The sequence below is a fragment of the Xyrauchen texanus genome, chromosome 40 (genome assembly GCF_025860055.1).
Source record: "Xyrauchen texanus isolate HMW12.3.18 chromosome 40, RBS_HiC_50CHRs, whole genome shotgun sequence".
Lineage (NCBI taxonomy): Eukaryota > Metazoa > Chordata > Actinopteri > Cypriniformes > Catostomidae > Xyrauchen > Xyrauchen texanus.
In genome coordinates, this window is record NC_068315.1 from 2,728,904 (window position 1) to 2,749,406 (window position 20,503).

Genomic DNA, 20,503 nt, shown 5'->3' on the forward strand with positions numbered 1-20,503 from the left:
TTATCACGGACGAGCATGACAGCCTTGCAAAGGGTGATAAATAAGTTTAGCTTGTTAAAAGGAGTGGTGGCATAGTGAGATAAAGCACATAACTGGTAATCAGAAGGTTGCCGGTTCAATCCCCACAGTCACCATCATTGTATCCTTGAGCAAGACACTTCTCTCCAAATGTAATAAGTGCACTGTAAGTCGCTTTGGATAAAAGCATCTGCCAAATGCATACATGTAAATGATAATCTCGCAATAAAATCGTCATTACATTTGCAGCATTCTTAGTTTTTTCCCAAAAGAAAAAAACTTTAAAACAAGATGAATTTACTTGAAAAGCAGAATTATTTTTAATATTAAGAGAATTTAACTACATTTACTGATTTTTTTTAGTTTTTTTGTTGAATAAAACAAATGTATTATTAAGATGATTAATTATTAAAACTTATATTATGTAAAAAATAAATACAAATTATTTATTTTTATTTTTTACACTTTACCCCTAAACGGTAAAAGGTCTGCACTTATATAGCGCAATTTTAACCTTAGAGATTTTCAAAGCGCTTTACACTGTGACTCATACACACACACACACACACACACACACACACACACACACACACACACACACACACACACATGACAGCAGAGCTGCCATGCAAAGCTCTAGCCTGTCATTGGGAGCAACTTGGGGTTCAGTGTCTTGCCCAAGGACACTTCGGCATGTGGAGTCATGTGGGCCGGGAATCGAACCACCAACCCTGTGATTAGTGGCCGACCCGCTCTACCACCTGATCCACAACCACTCTACCATATTTTCAAGTGTGACAAGAATAAAAACCGATATTACCAACTGAATAACTAATTGTTTCTTTCCTTAAATAAGTTGCCCTTTGGTTACTGTTATTTTGGCCAAGCAGGACATGTTTAACCTAAATTATAAAACCAATTGAATGAATGAAGAATGTTGCCCCAGCCCTAAACTTAACTCCAAAATCTGCTTGGTTGATAGGAATATTGGATATTCATTTTACAAACATATTATAATCCCTAATCCTGACCCTGACCCCAAATATTAAACCACACCTAAAAACCAGAGGGAAATGATTGGTTGGTTAGAACTTTGTTCCCAAAACACAACCCTGCCAAAAGTCTGACCCTAAACCCAACTCTAAACTGTGAAAGCTTGATAGGAATGTTGATCGAGGAACAACAAGGGTGCTAATCTATGAATGCGTCCAATTTGGCAAAAGTCATGATGGCTGTGTTCTATCAGGTGAGGTGGTGTTGCTTTCTGTGATATCTCCAAGCAGGGCGTATTCTTGCCTTAATGTCTTTGTTGGTCCTGGTATGACATGCTCAACCAATCAGAGTTTAGGGTTAGGAGTTAGGCTCGGCTTTGTGTTGGGGTGAAGGCATGAACAATTTTTTATGTTTGGGATCATTATAGGGATGTACAAAAACGGCTAGTCGGTGGGTTACCTGAACGACTAGTCAACTTATCTGTCTTAAGAGAGCCCTGAATAATTATGCTGGTTTTCGGTTTACCTGCCCCAGATCAGAAAGTTTCCTAGGGGGCCTTCTCTTAAAATGACGCTTGCATTCAAAAATTCAGTTGACTAGTTGGTTGTTGGAGGACTAGTCGACTATTGACCATGCTGACCAATCCCTAGTTGTTAATGGTTATTGTTAGTGTTAGGATTCTGGTCACCGATGACCTCATTTCCTCTTACCGTTGACTTCAACCAAAAGCATAACATCAGTCACAGCAGACAAAAATAAATAAATCATAAACAGCAAGGACAACAGCAGGCCACAAGTAAACCTAAAGCCTCACAGCTTGCTGCCTAATAACAGCTTGCCCGGATACTTGTCAGACACCAAGCACAGTTTGTTTGTGTATTAATGATAATCCATATGTGAAAAGCAGCTTTTGTGGAAGCTAAGACACAGTAAATATTGAAGGCATGTCTTGATATCTGCCAGACACATTTAACACTGGAATCCCAAACAGTATATGTACTTGGCTTGCCTTTGTGGCGATGTGTTTGATGTAGGTTAAATGGACAGGTGTGACATCCGCGATTGACCTGTGTCTGTGCTGACATCGCACTTGGACATTAACATGACATCGCACGATCTTAGATTCGCCATTTGCATCGGATAGCAGTGCCCCGAGTATCTTATTGCTGTGTTAAAGGCTAAAATATACTTTGGTTAATGTCTTGTGCACCGTATGTGCGATGCAAAATTTATCATCAGCACAAAACACCCGGACAGTTTTGTCTTCGCGACGTCTTTGCTGTTAACTGCTTGTTGTTTTAGCATGCATTGAATGCATCCATTAGGGCTCACGATCAAAAGACTATACTTTGAAAGGCTGAGAAAAAAAACGAAGTATACTTTGGCCTTAAGTGTCCAATTCATGGCCAGAATGAGCTGCAATGTGGACCAATCTTGATGCTGATAGTCAATATTTCTGGTTGTGTTCGACTTTCTCAGATAGAGAATGGACATGTATGTGAAAAGGAGAGCTCTTAACCCAGGGGTTATGACAGATGGGTTGATGGGGCATAGAGAGGAGAAGGAAAGACAAGGGATCTTGGTGGATTGATCACCAGTTCTCTAGTTATTGATTGGAGCGGTAGGGTATTGGAAAGTTTTGTTGTTGTAACTTGTTTGCTCTGCATGGGGCTCATCTGCCATTGACAGGTCTATTCGCTGGCCACAGTAAAGCCATTCATTACAGCTAGATTTGGTTTAAGTGCCAATGGATTTATGAAACAAAGCATTCAGTGTCTTGGCTAAGCAGTAAATGAGGGGCTTGGTACTTATATTTGGCTCCTTAAACAGTGTGAAGTCACTCTGCTTCCTCATTGTTCATCCTTACTGTGGAGTGGAAAGCACAATTCATCAAAAATTAACCGTATCCTTACGATTAATTCATTTTTTGTGCTGAGTAACCACACTTATTCCTCATTGCTATTCTTAAGTTTTTCAGTTTAATCAATGTCTTTTATGGATTTTAGGATCGTTGATTGTGCTAATATATAACCATTTGCCTGATTTCCAGGGTGTGGCGCTGAAGTACGTCCCCACAATCGTCAATGATCTCAAACTGGTCTTCGATCCAAAGGAGCTCAGGTGAGTTGACATAATGTCTCAAAGTGATTCTGAGTGAGTCCTAAAAAAAATTCAGCTCTGCAGATTGGAGGTCTTCTGTTTAAATTGCTGTTTAAAGTAGCAGCTGCTCATGCACATTTTTAAGCAGGAGTAGATGAAAGCAACAATTGATTTGATCTGCACTGTGCTGAACTGAAAATGATCAACACTCAGGCTCTAGATCTGATCATCTTCAATTTATGTCATCCTGATGGAGTTTTGCTCATTTTGTCACTACAGAAACAACAAACTTGACCGCTCAAGTATCTCATAACAGTCTCACGCACACATACGATTCTACACACAGTCACTGCAAAGTGATCTTGTTGCAGTAGAGACATGCTGGCCATTTCTGATCTCATTTGTTGGTTCGGGATTTTGTGTTCATTCCTGAGTGGCAATATAATGGAGTTACAGGGGCCTTATGATGGCTAAATTTACTGCAGTCTCACATGCATACACTCGCAGTAGGTCAGCGTGACTTATGAAAGCATGAATCCTGCTACGTCTCAATTATGAGATGTTTAGCTGACGATGGCCTTTCCTCACTGAAGCAATTTTCAAAGGCGTGACATTTTCATGAGACGTTTTATAATAGCTGGATTCTTGTTAAATTCCCTTAGTAATTTGTCTTCGTGTTGTTTCTCTTTAAATGTTACTGTATAAATGGATGTGCCATAGAGAGAGAGAGAGAGAGAGAGAGTTATTGAATGTCAGTGTGTATACATGCATTAAATGACTTATTTTACAAAACTATAAAAAAAAAAAAAAAAAAATTGTTTAATTTAAACCTTTTCACTTAATGCATGTAATTGTGTTTAATTAAATTAATATTTTAAGAAGGATTTTTTAATTAAGATTTCTTTTTATTGAAGTACAATGTATTTAACGTGTATTTTGTTGTTTGTATTTAAACCAAAACTATTTATTGTCTCTGTACAAAAAAACAGGGTATGTTTGTACTTGATACCCAGTGTTTTATGCAGTGATGCTGAAGATTCAGTAGCAGTGTGTGTAGCACATCTGCTGAATAGTGATGCATTGGTGCATAGAATGTAAACTGCAATCACAGCATTAATGTAGGAGCAGGTGATCTCTCTCTCTCTCTCTCTCTCTCTCTCTCTCTCACACACTACACACAAGAACACACACACACACACACTTAAGTAGGTGTACTCTGCTGTATTTAAAGAGCACAAATTATTGTTTTTAAACATGCCTTATTTTGTTTTAATGTCTCATATAATAGATTTTCATGCATCCAAGGTGAAATAACCTTTAATTTGCTCATAATTTAAAATGCAGCATTACTTTTTTCCCACAGTGTCAGAAACAACTCGTTCTAAACCATTCATTCTAAACTCCTCCTTTCAGAGAGCCTACACTGCTCTGATTGGTCTGATGTCCCAGTCTGTTGTGATTGGTCTACCGCTTAGTGTAGTGTTTGAGGGCGGGTTAAAGCGGTTCGCAAACAGCCAATGAAGACCAGAGGCTGTTTTTTTTGTTACCAAATTATGTAGGTTAGTACAGGAAGTAAGTCTGGAATTACTAACGACTCGTTTCAGGTGTTTATAATCGGTTCTTTCTTTTGGGAGTCAATAACTCCAGTTGTCGTGCACTTTGATTTAGTTACATTCACAAACAGCGATATAGCACACTACATGAGAGGTAATATTTGAAAAACCATAATAGGTGCTCTTTAATAGCTAGATGGCTTCAGATTTGCCAGATAAACACTTGTCCCAAATATAGTGGCCTTGTAATAAATCTTTTCCAGCTTAGCAAACCTTTCATCCCTTGTTCTTTAATTCTTCTGATTCTTTGTCTTTGTTTGAGAGTTTCAAGGATTTAAGAGGATTTTAACCCCTCCTGTGTCTCCCCTGTCTCCTGTGGTTCTATGGGCATCCAGCACAGTCAGATATAAAACCCTTTCCTTTCCTTTCAGCCAGATATAAAAACCCTTCTCTTTCCTTTCCCTTTCCTTTCCTTTCCTTTCCTTTCCTTTCCTTTCCTTTCCTTTCCTTTCAGCCAGATATAAAAACCCTTCTCTTCTCTTTCCTTTCCCTTTCCCTTTCCTTTCCTTTCCTTTCCTTTCCTTTCCCTTCCCTTCAGCCAGATATAAAAACCCTTCTCTTTCCTTTCCCTTTCCCTTTCCCTTTCCTTTCCTTTCCCTTCCCTTCAGCCAGATATAAAAACCCTTCTCTTTCCTTTCCCTTTCCCTTTCCCTTTCCTTTCCTTTCCCTTCCCTTCAGCCAGATATAAAAACCCTTCTCTTTCCTTTCCCTTTCCCTTTCCCTTTCCTTTCCTTTCCCTTTCCTTTCAGCCAGATATAAAAACCCTTCCCTTTCCTTTATCCCTTTCCTTTCCTTTCAGCCAGATATAAAAACCCTTTCCTTTTCCTTTCCCTTCCTTTCCCTTCCTTTCCTTTCCTTTCCTTTCCTTTCCTTTCCTTTCCTTTCCTTTCCTTTCCTTTCCTTTCCTTTCCCTTCCCTCCCCTTCCCCTCCTTTCAGCCAGATATAAAAACCCTTTCCTTTTCCTTTACCCCTTTCCTTTCCTTTCAGCCAGATATAAAAACCCTTTCCCTTCCTTTCCCTTCCTTTCCTTTCCTTTTCTTTCAGCCAGATATAAAAACCCTTCCCTTTCCCTTCCTTTCCCTTCCTTTCCTTTACCCCTTTCCTTTCCTTTCCTTTCCTTTCCTTTCCTTCCTTTCAGCCAGATATAAAAACCATTCCCTTTCCTTTCCTTTCCTTTCCCTTCCTTTCCCTTCCTTTCCTTTCCTTTCCTTTCCTTCCCTCCCCTTCCCCTCCTTTCAGCCAGATATAAAAACACTTTCCTTTCCTTTACCCCTTTCCTTTCCTTTCAGCCAGATATAAAAACCCTTTCCTTTCCTTTACCCCTTTCCTTTCCTTTCAGCCAGATATAAAAACCCTTCCATTTCCTTTCCTTTCCTTTCCCTCCCCTTCCCCTCCTTTCAGCCAGATATAAAAACCCTTTCCTTTACCCCTTTCCTTTCCTTTCAGCCAGATATAAAAACCCTTTCCTTTCCTTTACCCCTTTCCTTTACTTTCAGCCAGATATAAAAACCCTTTCCCTTCCTTTCCCTTCCTTTCCCTTCCTTTCCTTTCCTTTCCTTTCCTTTCAGCCAGATATAAAAACCCTTCCCTTTCCCTTTCCTTTCCCTTTCCTTTCCCTTTCCTTTCCCTTCCTTTCCCTTCCTTTCAGCCAGATATAAAAACCCTTCCCTTTCCCTTTCCTTTCCCTTTCCTTTCCCTTTCCTTTCCCTTCCTTTCCCTTCCTTTCAGCCAGATATAGAATCCCTTCCCTTTCCTTTCCTTTCCTTTCCTTTCCCCTCCTTTCAGACAGATATAAAAACCCTTCCCTTTCCTTTACCCTTTCCCTTTCCTTCCCTGCCCCGTCTTTTCCCTTCCACATTTTCTTTCCCATTTGCATTCATCTTCATTTCCTTTCTATTGCTTTTTTCCATTCATCTTTCTCTTCCCATTTTTCCTTTTTTCTTTTCCCTTTCTGTTCTACTTTCCCCTTCACATTTCCTCTTTTTTTTTTTTTTTTTTTTTTAATAGTACAGTAGTTACATATTTCTGTCACAATTTCTTCAATACTCTTGTCAAGCTTTATATTTATTTTGAATGAAGCTTTTATTTTGATGAAATGGCTTTTCCGTTCTGTATTTTTTGCGTTAGTTTCACCCTTCCGGACGTTTGTTTTACAGACTTGTGTGATTTTTCAAATGCTTTAAAAAATTAAATGTTGTGCTTTAATTATAGAGTATATATTGTCTGCAGGTGCTGTGCACTTCACAATATATGTGCGCTCGGTCAGTCGTGCAGCACATGCATAATAAATAAATTGTAGTAAATTAAATCCGATGCTAGGACATATCAGTATTTTAATTTGATTGATTTTCTATTTAGTGTAAATGGAGTAACGGCATGTGGTCATAAGTGTGTGAGCATTTGAAAGCAGGCGTCTGTTAGTCAGGCAATGAGCGGAGACCAAATCGAGTCTGTGCTCGTTACTATCGGAACTGCAGGAACACTGGTATTGTTACATCTTTTTTATTTTGGCATTGATTTGGTATCGAAATACCAGTACTTCTGACATACTATCATGACTAACTGTTACTGTATAACTTAACTTTTTTATTTTAACTTGACCTGGACTCTGTATTGACCAGTCAGCATTGGGGATGGGATAAGGGAAACTACTTAAGCCGGATTCATATTCAAGTCAACTGCATAAATGTCTCGATGTGACTGGTCAGAGTCTTTTCAATACAAGATATTTTGCCAGTCGCTTTGATACAATTTTCTTTGCATCATACTGGTGCATACTGAGTGCATACTGGATATCCCACTCACAAAGCAAAAATTGGTCCAAACTCCTGCTCCACATAGCCGTATATAAAACATTAAAGCAAAACATAAGAAAAGTTACTTGAAGCTTGACACATCACGGATGGTCTGGACAGGGTTTGTATAGGCCTGTTTACTCTCAGTTCACTGTCATAGAAGTGTATTTTGCTTAGCAGAGATGCCTTGGTCTCACACACACACACACACACACACACACACACACACACACACACAAACACACACATGCGTGCAGAGACAAACAAACGGTGGATGAGGCTATGTCTGAGCTCTGTCATCGTCTGCCAGACCCCTCTCATCTCGCTTTCTTCAAGTGCCAGTTCTTTTCACAAAAAGAACCTCTGCTCTCTCCTCTTGTGTGTGTGTGTGTGTGTGTGTGTGTGTGTGTGTGTGTGTGTGTGTGTGTATAAAGTGATTCCTCAGGTTTATTCCGATGAGGACAGAGGGAGGCATAGCCCGAGGCTGTTAGCATGTTTAAGAAATGAGCTGTCACTTCAACAGGAAGAAGAGACTTTGAAATATTTGAAACCCTTTGAAACACTCCAAGAGTGATGTTAATTGCAGATGGGAATGGACAGCGAAAGTTTGCCTCGCATGTTTGTATTAATGGCTCTGGAAAATCTTTGACAAATTCCAGCATGTTTGAAATGATCATTCAGTCACTGAGGGGAGACTCTTGTTGCCTTGGAAGTGACCTAAGGGGACCTCCTCCTTACACCGATGGACTGATAAACCATTGTCTAGTTAGAATTTGATCCAAACCTTACCCTCAAGAAACACAAAGCCACATACTGCAGTTGTTATGCGTGCTGATTGTGTAACTAAGTATTTTTCTGGGTTTCTCCTAGACTTAAATGATTAATAAAACTTAAATGATGTATCTGTTTTCTCACTGAAGCTGCACATGAACATGTATACACAACAAACTCTCAGATCTTTATTATGACTTTATTGGCAAGCAGAAAAATAACAAAAAACACCTTGTGGTGGAAAAACAAAAAAAGGTTTATTGCAGATTTTTTCATTCAGAAATTTTTCAGTTTGAAATCTTGTTGCACCAAAAATTCACAGGCATACAGGCGATATGTTATGTTATTGTTCAGTGTTAATTAAGTTTTACTTCTGTACTTTAAAGCATTGTTACCTCTTACCCTTATTTTTTTCTCTCTCTCTGTTTCCAGCAAGCTGTTCAGTGAGTTTATTCTCAAAGTTCCTCTGGGTCGTCTGGTGAAGCAGAAGTTGAATTGCATGATCGACATTGTTCATAGCGACTTGTTCACTCAACATGGTATGCACACACACACACACACACACTCTCTAAAGGTCACTTTTTGCATCCAGCCTTGTGAGCTGTTTGTCATTTTGTGATTGTTGAATAACAGAATTTAAAAGTACAGAACCGTTATCCATCTTTTCTAATGCACATTATTTCATTCACGGATTTGCATGCATGATGTCAGTGCGCAGCGATGGTGTAAGTGAAATGTGCCCCACTACTGTCATACCTTGTTTGTTTGTGTAGTCAAGTAAATTAGTGTGTGTGTTGTGTGCATGTGTTTGGATGTGTCCTAAGGTGAAGTGTAGAGTAAAAGCAATGACATATGGCAGCTCGGCGGGAAGATTGTAAGTAGATGCACGTCATTCAGCTGTAATTATCTGTGGATGCATCTCCTGCTCTGACTTAATTAAATCACTCGTCGCACAATCATGTGCTGTCTCATGCGCTTCCCTGTCTGTCTGTCTGTCTGTCTTCCTCTCTTAAGAAACAACATCAAATAATTCCATGATTTTATTAAATGGAAGTATTAAATTAGTTTTAATTATATCCAAATATAAATAAATATTTTGATGAATTTCAAAATTCAACAGAATTGGGGCCGTTTTAAATGCAAAGGTGGCCACACAGAATATTGATTTAGCTTTTTTTTATGTTTACTGGACTTTTGTATGACATTAAGTGATAAATGAAAACTATTTCTGGTATCATTTTTGAAGAAACATATGCAACATTTTTCACAAGTGCCTAAAAACGTTTGCACAGTACTGTGTGTGTGTGTGTGTGTGTGTGTGTGTGTGTGTGTGTGTGTGTGTGTGTGTGTGTGTGTGTGTGTGTGTGTGTGTATATAACTGCATTTTTCAAACTGTATATCTCTTATACTGTACATCTCAGTCTTAGCGATTTGAACTGGATATTGGATGTTTAAATGAGGAATACCTGTAATACAATTGTACCACTGGTGTTTCTGTGTGAGAATGACATTTCAGAAGTTGTTGAGCTATAGATCTTGAAGATTTGCATCTCACATTGACTCTTCTAATGCGGGTTTTTAAGTGCCAACAACCTGCCTCGAATAAATTTATAAACCTGTAAATGGCTTGTCTAACAAATGTTTTGAGTGCACTTCCGGCTTGTCATTTGTTTTTTCACCTGATTTATTAAACCAAATGTTGCTACTATACACGCTAATGTATCTCGGCATCAAATGACCATAGAATCACAGAAATAAAATGTGTACAGATGATTGCATGTTTCATTCCTGTAAATTCTAATGTACTTCATTAGAAAATTAATTTCTGGATTTAGATTGACAGCATTTTAATATGAGTTTTTAGGGGGCATTGTCTAGCCTAGTGCCGGTTAATTTGTTTACTGGCAAGTTCAGTCTATAAATTGGTATCAATATCACAGAAAGCACACTGCGGGCTGCAGCTTCGATACTGATGTCAGACGGTTTGATTTATTATATTGTGACCCTCATTTTAATGTAAAATCTGTAAAATGCAAAGTTCACGGGCAGGTCAGTTATTTAATGTGTAAGTGCATTGCGTTGTTTATGCAGTCGTATAAAAGAGGATAGCGTGGATTCATTTGTATTACTTTAAACTGGACTGAACAGAATGATAAATGAGTCCTTGAGAAGGCCAGCTTTAGTTCAGGTGTGTGTGTGTGTGTGTGTGTGTGTGTGTGTGATTCAGCTCTTATGCGCACACGGAAAGTCCCACCTCCCAGATTGACGAACAGGCTCCATTCCACGCCCCCTAGCCATTTTGGTGATTGTGTGGCATATATTTTATTTCTCCTGTACAGGGACGGATTACCTAATGGGGCCAGTGCCCAGGGGCCCTTGACTACCAGGGGCCCTTGACTACCAGGGGGCCATTGAATGCCCAGGGGTGCCCTCGGCTTTAAGGCTGCGTGATCTAGTTTGGTGATCCCCCCCTGCTTGAAAACCCTTTTGGGCATGAACAACGACCCCTTTTGGGTGGTGGGGCCCTTGCAGATAATTGGCCCCAGGGCCTTTGCAAGTCATAATCCGTCCCTGATCCTGTAGTTATGGAGTGAATGTCATTTTGCACTTTCGATTGAAATGTGATCACCGAAATCTTAAGATCTCAGCAAGATATTTCAATCCATTATTTATTTTTCATTTTCTGTCTTGCATTGTTGTCATTTTTGTCTCAAAGAAAACTTTGATTTTGACACGAACGCTCAGCGTCTGCATACTGTTTAATTTGGCGCTTTTGCACTACGACTGCTATAAAACACCGGACTATATCTCTTCAGGAGCTTAGACCCATCAAGATGTCTTTATATTCCTTCAGCCTCGAGATATACAAATGCAGTTATCTCCTGACCCCCTCACACACACGTGCTCTTGACGTGCACATCCACTGTTTTTGTTTTTACCTTCTCTTGTTATTTTCTATAATTTCTCCGTGACAGAAACAGCTCAAATGTGAATACACACAACAATTAGTGCAAATAATTCCAGCCTTATTCACATTCTGTGTGTTCAAAGACCCATGGTTAGAAAAATCGGCCTTCATGCGTTCAGTGCTTCAGTGATGAGATTTGCATCACGAGACCTGTTGAGCTTTCATGTCTGACCGATGTATACTTTGGGGTTTAGCCAATAACTCGCATATACAGATGTTAAATGGAATAAACTCTAGTACAGAGTTGCCTAAAATATTTCCCACGAAGTGCCAAAAAATAAAAGCTGTTGCTCAGTTGGTAGAGCGGGTCGGCCACTAATCACAGGGTTGGTGGTTCGAATCCCGGTCCACATGACTCCACATGCCGAAATGTGTCCTTGGGCAAGACACTGAACCCCAAGTGGCTCCCAATGGCAGGCTAGCACCTTACATAGCAGCTCTGCCGCCATTGGTGTATGAATGTGTGAGTGAGTGTGTGTGTGAATGGGTGAATGAGTCACAGTGTAAAGCGCTTTGAATACCGTTAAGGTTAAAAAGGCGCTATATAAGTGCAGACCATTTACCAATTTCTCAAACTGTATTATATAAAAGTTGCGGTTTTACGCCCGTTTCACACATACTCCGTGTGCAGTGCGTATCCGGTGCGTATGCGGTGCATATACGGTACCTATACGGTACAGGAGCAGCACGCGCTATAGTGCTTTCACATATGCTGCGCTTGCAGTGCGCTACTGATTCGCAGTTTCTGTGTGCCACAAAATCAAAAATGTGTAAGTAATTTTGATTTTAAATCCAAACGTTTACTTTGAGATTGTTTAAGGCATTGAAACAGTATGACAATTAATTTTAATCATTGTGATTCTTTGTTTTACATGTAGTTCGAGTTGTTGACAAAAGAAAAGCTATCGCGCTATATCTGTTGCTAATAAGGAGAAGAATGAGACGCATTTGGGTTCACTCTGTCTTTTTTTAGGGTAAAAAAATCATATATGATGGCATTTTGCAATTTTTGGGACTAACTATCGCTGCACTGCTGTATACGCACTGCAACTGGAACGGATCGACGGACTGCATCCGCGTGCAGTGTAAAAGCTCTAACCTGTTAACATGGGTACGGAAACAAATACGCACCGCATACGCACTGCAAACGGAGTATGTGTGAAACGGGCGTTAGACGGCTCATATATCTGTATCCTCGAAGTATGCATTTACATGTTTAAAAATCATATTCACTACTACATTTTTAATAAGTTATAGATTTTGTAATGCAATACTAAAACAAAAAAACGTTAAAATAAATTAAAAAAAATAAAACGATGAGCCGCGTTAGTAGCATATTTTGCTATTTTTTTCCCCTTTTGTCATAAAGGATGAGGCAGACCAAATAAAAGGTCATCGCAGGCCCTGATTTGGGCATCTCTCCACTAGAATGTTTGATTTAAATATTTTCCACATTATTGGGCACCTTCACGGACATGTGCTTTTAAACTCCTGCTATACACTATTTTAAGTTAGTTGCATTTAGCATTGTTTTTTCTCTGCTTTCTGTGAACCCATTAGAACTTTGTGTGTGTGTGTGTGTGCGTGTGTGTGTGTGTGTGTGTGTAGACTGCAGGGAGATCCTCCTGCCTCTGATGACAGATCAGCTGAAGTTTCACCTGGAGAGTGGAGAAGAGCTGGACTCCTGCTGTCAGTTACTCAGCAACATCCTGGAGGTGCTCTACAGGAAAGATGTGGTACGAACACACACATTACATCACACATCTCATACACTTTGTTTTCATACCAGGCTTATCGTAATTTTTTAAAAGTGAAGTTAAAATAGCTTGAACTTATGGCTTCAACAAAAACACATTTGGAAAGGATATTGTACAGTCAGCCGGTTGTTATCGCAAAATAAACACTGACAGGGTGATCTAGACTCCGACGTGAGGCTGACTGTACATTATTCTGCTTATTACATGGCTAATAACCAATTAAATAAATGGATATCAAATATTAATTTGCGTTGAGATTTTGCAATTATGTGAGTAGAAAGCGTTGAACCGCTGAACTCCACCTCAGTTTTTGTAAATAATGACTATCTACCTGCTCATTATCCTTCTTATTGCAATACTAAATGCCACAGAAATAAATAAGTGCACATGAAAGATTGATTTACACAGTTGACCGTTATCCGGATATTGACAGTACCCGGATAACAGGTCTGCTACGTCTTAAGCCCAAGATGTGCGGTTGTTACTCAGAAATATCAGATTGCTAGATAGCGCCATTGACTGCGCAGAATCGAGTTTTCCAGTGACGTGTTATAAAATTGAATAAACAACATTTAGTTCCGGTCCTCGAATCTGATTGGACGAGAGACATTCCATGAGTACTGATGGTGTGACAGCATCAGCACTCGGACGATTCGCTGTGTGTGTATCACTCCGCTTGTGTTCATGCCGTTCTAAACTAAAGTGTAAGAGTAGTGCAGATGTGTTAAGAGCTTATGTTTGTTTGTTTTATACATTACATATGTTAGCCAGCAGGTGGTGGCAAAATATCTTTTTTTTGTGTAATATGAGCCTATTAGGTGACGTGAAGTGAATCTGCGTCAGCCAGTGTTTACATACAACTCGTATTACTACTAAAGCTAGAAAATAGTTTTAAACATCTTTTAAACAAACAACTTCAGCATTACAGATCAATACAGCTGACAGATACAACAGACAGATTAATTACACAATGTGTGCTGTTTTAAATGGTGGAGGACATTGCAATTTCTATAGTCATCGACTCTTGCGCACCGGCTACCATGAAATAGGGAGAAATACCCCCGCTTTGGTGCTATTTTTCCACTGAGAAAGCTGATCTTCAGAAAGCTGACAGCATCTCTGCTTATGAGTGGCAACAGGTGATCGCACACACTCTCTCTCTCTTTCTCATACACACACACACCCTTGTTTATCCAATAACTTGTTAGAAACAGCACAAGCTGTGATACTATTACTGATTTGAAATTTTTGAATAACTAATGGAGGCTTGGATGCATCATTTGTTTTAAACAGCAACGGCAGATTCTGATCGGTCAGGTAATAAATTATTTCCATGCACAAATGGGTTTTTATGACCGTACTCTGTTTTTCTTAATTTTTTACAATTTACGTGTTCATTGAACTGTTGTATATAAACAATATTACACGAGCAAGAGTGCGATAACCTTCGGCACTCGGCCGAATCGCAGCAGTACTGCTGTAGGGCCATATAGCACGATTGTGAGTGTGATATTGCTTAATTAGTTATTGTTTAAAAAAATACAATAAATCTGCCTATGGACAAAATGAATGTGATTTTTACTTCTGCAACCAGACTGTTGCGCTTCTATTGACCACTAGAACACAATGCAAACTTGTTTTGCGTTATGAAATACGTTCTCGCACATTTTACAATGTAACAACGTTGCTTGCGTTATTCTTCGTTTCTAAGTAGGTTTGAATAAATGCATTTAATAAATGAAGGAATTGTAAACCACACATTCAATCAATCTTGTGTAGAACTGTCTGCATTTACATACTGCCATTTAAGTATATTTTGGGCTTAAATAAGGTGTAGATTACACCACTCACCTCGCTTAAATGAAACTGCAACAGAAATAGAGAAAACACACACCTGCACACTTTGCCTTTAATTGGTTTCAACCATTCTGTGTGTGAAATAAATGGTCATTTCATAAGAGTTTTCGTCTTTATGATGAGCATTTTACTTCGCCACGATTCTTTCAAAATGTTTCTACTTTGCTTCTAGCTCCCTTTCTACACACACACACACACACACACACACACACACACACCAATGACTTCTCCAGTTGTGTGTGAAGCACTAAAAAGCCTCCTTTTGAGCTGTGTTGTGTTTATTTGTTAATTGTATGCATGCGTGTGTGTTGCGTAAAACACACGTTACTCTCGAGCGCAGATCTCTCACTGCCGCTTGAAGTGCTGCAGCAGATTTTGAGGAGGACCTTGGATTAGCTTGTTTAATAATTCACAATCTTCTGTGAGTGTGTGTAGTAGGATCTTCCCTCTAACACACACACACACACACACATACACACACACACACACACACATGGGATGTAGTACTTACCTGCACCATTATGATTTGGCATAAATAAATAAATAAAATCCTAACTTGGTAAATAATATATCTGTCTTGTCCAGAAATTACGCACTGCAGTCTCATAGTCTTTTATGCAGTACTGTACTATACTATATCTGTGCAATATTTTCCAACATTTTAAAGCCTTAAGGTAATTATAGCCCTCTATTATAATGTGATTACAAGTGAAATATGAATACATTGTTTTTTAGACAAAGTATGACAATTATTCAATCTTATTTCATCCTATTAATCAGCCGAGTTTCATAATCATACCAGCCCTAATGATTGTATTTCATCCATGGAACACAAAAGGAAATGTAACGCCTATGTCACCATTCACTTTAATTTTTGGACAAAGATGCAAAGAAAGCTTGTGGCGACTGAGGCTAACAATCTTCCTAACATCTCCGTTTGTGTTGTAAGAATGAAAGAGTGTCATGCGGTTTGGAACAACATGAGTCTAATTAAACAATGACCAAGTTTTCTCGTTGTGTGCGTTTATTTGCTGTTTATTAGCAGATGTTTATTTTTGCTGTGCTTTTCTGTGTGCCTGTGTGTTCTCTAGGGTCCAACGCAGTTGCACGTCCAAATAATAATGGAGAAACTTTTGAGGACGGTAAACAGAACGGTGATCTCAATGGGCAGAGACTCAGCTCTCATTGTAAGTTTAAGTTTTGTGTTTCTCTATCTCTGTCCGTCACAGGTTTGTTCCTCTGGGATGTTCCAAATTTTGGGATTTCCTGTGTGTATTCGAAGTAAAAGTTTGTTCTGCATCAGCAGTGTTTCACTGGCTTGAATTCTCAAATGGCTCTATACACACATGCACACACACGCACACACACGCACGCACACACACACACATTCTCACTCACGCACACACACTCTCACTCACACACACACACACTCTCACTCACACACACACACACACACTCTCTCACACACACACACTCTCACACACTCACACACACTCTCACTCTCTCACTCTCACTCTCTCACTCTCTCACTCACCCACTCTCACACACACACACTCTCACACACACACACTCTCACACACACACACTCTCACTCACACACACTCTCACTCACACACACTCACACACTCTCACTCACTCACACACACTCACACTCTCACACACTCTCACACACACTCTCACACACACACACTCACACTCTCTCACTCACACGCACACACACACTCTCTCACTCACACTCTCTCACTCACACTCTCTCACTCACACACACACACTCTCTCACTCACTCTCTCACTCACACACACTCACTCTCTCACTCACACACACACTCTCTCACACACACACACACACTCTCTCACTCACACTCTCACACACACACTCTCACACACACACACACACTCTCTCACTCACACTCTCACACACACTCTCACACACACTCTCACACACACACACACACACCTCACACTCTCTCACTCACACACACACACACACTCTCTCACTCACACTCTCTCACTCACACACACTCACACTCTCTCACTCACACACACACACACACACACTCTCTCACTCACACTCTCTCACTCACACAATCTCACTCACACACTCTCTCACACACTCTCTCTCACACACACACACACACACACACTCACACTCTCTTACACTCACACTCTCTCTCACACACACACACACACACACACACTCACAGTCTCGCACTCACACACACACACACACACACACTTTGGCTTTGTTCAGATATGCAGCAAGAATATTAATTTTGTTTTGTATCGGAGTCTAAAGCATATTGATTTTGCAGTCCAAACTGTACTTTACATTTATAGTGTACGATTTCTGCATGACTAGTGTTACCAAACAGAATGGCAAAAATATAAAAATAAATTCAATAGGTTTCTTGAATACTTCATCCTGTAGCAAACTACTGCCCAATGTGGTGCCAACGCTTTTGGCAAATTACATGCTGGTCAAAAGTTGTGTTTGGAAAATGTACAGTTTTGCGTTCTCTGTTTTCACACTTTACAGCGACTCGCAGTATTTGTATGGTTCTTTTTACCATCAGCTTTTGTGTGGATCAATGACAAGAATTTGTGTGTTTTTTGTTTTTTGTCCCGGTCTTAAGTACAATTATACATTAAAAAAGCAGTTCACACAAAACAGTTACTTTTAATGCACCTTTACTATGATGAACATGTTTTCGAGTTCAAAGTTATTTAGAAAAAAAATATATATATTTTTTGTAAATAATTAAAAAGAAATCTGGAGCTTAAAGTCAAATATATTTAAGTGGTGTAACCATCCAGCAAATGAATGAATAAATAAATATATACATAAATAAAATTAGTCCATTAAAGGCTTAAATTATTGGCAAAATAAATGTTGCACTAAGGTGTGAATCTTCACTTGCCTCACGACTATGATTCAGAGGGTAACGATTCGATTATAAAATGATTCTCGCTGCATCACGATGAATCTTATCCTCCAATTCTTTTATTAATAGCTGTTAAAAAAAAACTGAAAGTTTCGATGGATGTCCAGGATTCACAGATGATGGCCACTCGACTCCATCACTCTTGACTTTGTCACTGTACAGAACCATAGACTGTAAAAAAAAGATGGACGACGCCCTTCGCTCTTTTCCATTGGTGAGAACTGAAGCCGCCAGTGTCCCGATATGGCGCTGACATCTTGGGACTTGAGTCTGCGCAGTTGCGATTTCGGGACCAGACCTGCGCAGTAGTGAGCAGGAAGTAAAGCCGCGAAATCAAGGCCCCGCCCTCACTCTCTCTGAATCAATCGCAAGCACACGCCCCTGCACTTTTGACTTATGACTTATGACGGTGTGAAATAATTAATTATAGAAATGTAGATATTAAATTTAAAGCTCCAATCTCCTCAGTCCTCCGAAGATCCCGAAAAAAAGTCAGTTGGTGCTTCAGTGACTACTTCGCTCAGAGAACCTGTCAATCACAGCTGTCAATCATGATGTCACAGCAGCGTTTTTATAGCATCAAATAACTAAAAACAAACTTATTTTGAAAACAAACACTTGAAATGACATCAACGTGATAGAAACTACAGTAAATCACAGAAACTATCTTTGGAAAAAAGATATGTGAAGTGTAATTGAATTGTTTAGTTGGTCTCACGTCCCGTTGAATAACATGGGGAGGCGGGGTTTATGACCTATACTAGGACCAGTCACCGGGGGGCGATCGAGACGTTTTGGCTTCACTTTTGAGGGCTTGTGCGGCACACTTGTACAGAACAGAAATGAAAAATCTCAGAGAAGGGTTTCTGAATCTCGGCTCCAGGGTATGGAGGAGGAAGTGAAAGCCGGTGTTTTCCACGACCGAGTTAGGGCGTAGATCCTTTGCAATAAATGTGGCAATGGAGTATGTGATCTTCTTTGCCCTTTCGGGGTTCTGAGGTAGATTTGATACCATTGCTTGTTGTATTGTTGGCTGATTAGCTGCGTTTTGCAGGGTTGCTGCTAACTTTTAGATGTGATTCCTCATATTTGTTGTGTTGCCGAAGTATTTAATCTTGGTTCGACATATCTTGCACACAGCATATTTCTATCAAGCTAATTTTTCTACTCAGAAAAAACTAAATGTGTCCAAATATCTGCTTTCAAGAAGAGCTGCTGGTCTCCCTCACCATGTCTCCTACCTGCGAACATCAGACACAAGTGCTTTGCTTCCAGAGGACACATGCAACGTTTTTATGAATATTTAATAAGACTACTTACTTTTTAAAAACAGTACGGCATTGTGGCAGGGCGGAGGGCGGGGCCGGGACATGATTCTACACACCCGGTCCCTTATAAGGCTAATCAAGCCTCCGAGAGGGATAAAGGAGGGATAAAGGTGCGAGAGAGAGCGGTCGTTTACGGACATGTCCGTCATGTGTGTGTTTGTGTCTTCCGTTTAAATTTATTAGATTTAGATTTTGAACCGGATTGTGTAAATATTTGTCATTCTCATTTTAGATGTGTTTATTTATCTGTGCTTGTGATAGATATTAGCGTGCCGTACAGCCAGATGGTCGGATGTGTGAGATGTCCTGGCAAAAGTGTGATTTTACAGATCCTCTAGTTGCAGTGTGTTTGCTTACAGGATGACACATGGTTTTAGTTTCCGGTTTGCAATTTCCATTTTGTTCCTCTTAATCCTGTCTGAGCTGATCTGAGATCAGGTGTCCGTGGAGAATTTGGCTTGTTAGTTTGGTTGGATTGGTTTTGTTTAGGATGTTCGAACATGCCGCTAAACAATCAGTTCCTTCAATGCCAAGAGTCGTTCAAATGGGACTGTGCGTGTCTGTCCTTGACTTTTACAGCCACAGATCACCATATGCATGCTAAATATCTCTCTCTCTCTCTCTCTCTCTCTCTCTCTCTCTCGCTCTCTAAGTTAACAAAACTGTATTGGCATGATTGAATCATTAGCATTTACAATATTGCCAAAGTGTCTAATGTCAGAGCTTTAACCTTGCACATGCTTAAAACGTCAATGTTACAGTTTTATCCATCAGTACAGAACTTTTCCGAAATTTCGGGCGAAGATTCGACAACAGGATTATGGCAAAGGCTGTCTACACTATTTGGCATTCTTTGTTCTTCTGTCCTCAATGTACCGCTCTCATTCTGTCTGCTGTCGTGGTTATTTGTACTTTATAGTCTCCATAAAACGTTATGTGGATTCCACTGTAAATCTAATGTCTGATTCATGCTCGTTCATTATACACAGCTTATGATTCAAGGTCTCTAAACTCCTGGCGCTTAAATCATAATGTGCACAGCGTATAATAATGGCCGTTTGATGCTCTCAGAGTTAATATGCTCTTTGCTGACCTTTTCTTTTAATCCCCACTGTCTTATAAGGTGAAACTGTGTGGCATGACAAATCAAAGACAAAAACACATCTGCTGTGTGTCGGATTGTACCGATATGCAGTATTCACCATCACTGTTTCTTCTAAGCTGCATGCGTACGCCGCTGCGCACTTCTAAAGTTGCTTCCCAAGTGTGTGGGAAAACCTAGTGAACAAAATGCATGCTGTGTGTTTCATCTGGAGTACATATGAATGTTCATTTTTCTTTCCAGTATGGAGCTAAATCTT

The 20,503-nt window shown here is 39.7% G+C and overlaps 1 protein-coding gene across 1 annotated transcript in view; it reads left to right on the forward strand.

The window, feature by feature from the left end:
* The window catches only part of dock1 (dedicator of cytokinesis 1), a 308,833-nt gene that overhangs the window by 101,742 nt on the left and 186,588 nt on the right, over positions 1-20,503 (forward strand). The window contains exons 24-27 of the mRNA XM_052112963.1: positions 3,062-3,132; positions 8,724-8,830; positions 12,868-12,995; positions 15,965-16,060. Coding sequence (XP_051968923.1) covers positions 3,062-3,132; positions 8,724-8,830; positions 12,868-12,995; positions 15,965-16,060 — 402 coding nt within the window. The remainder of the gene's footprint in view (positions 1-3,061; positions 3,133-8,723; positions 8,831-12,867; positions 12,996-15,964; positions 16,061-20,503) is intronic.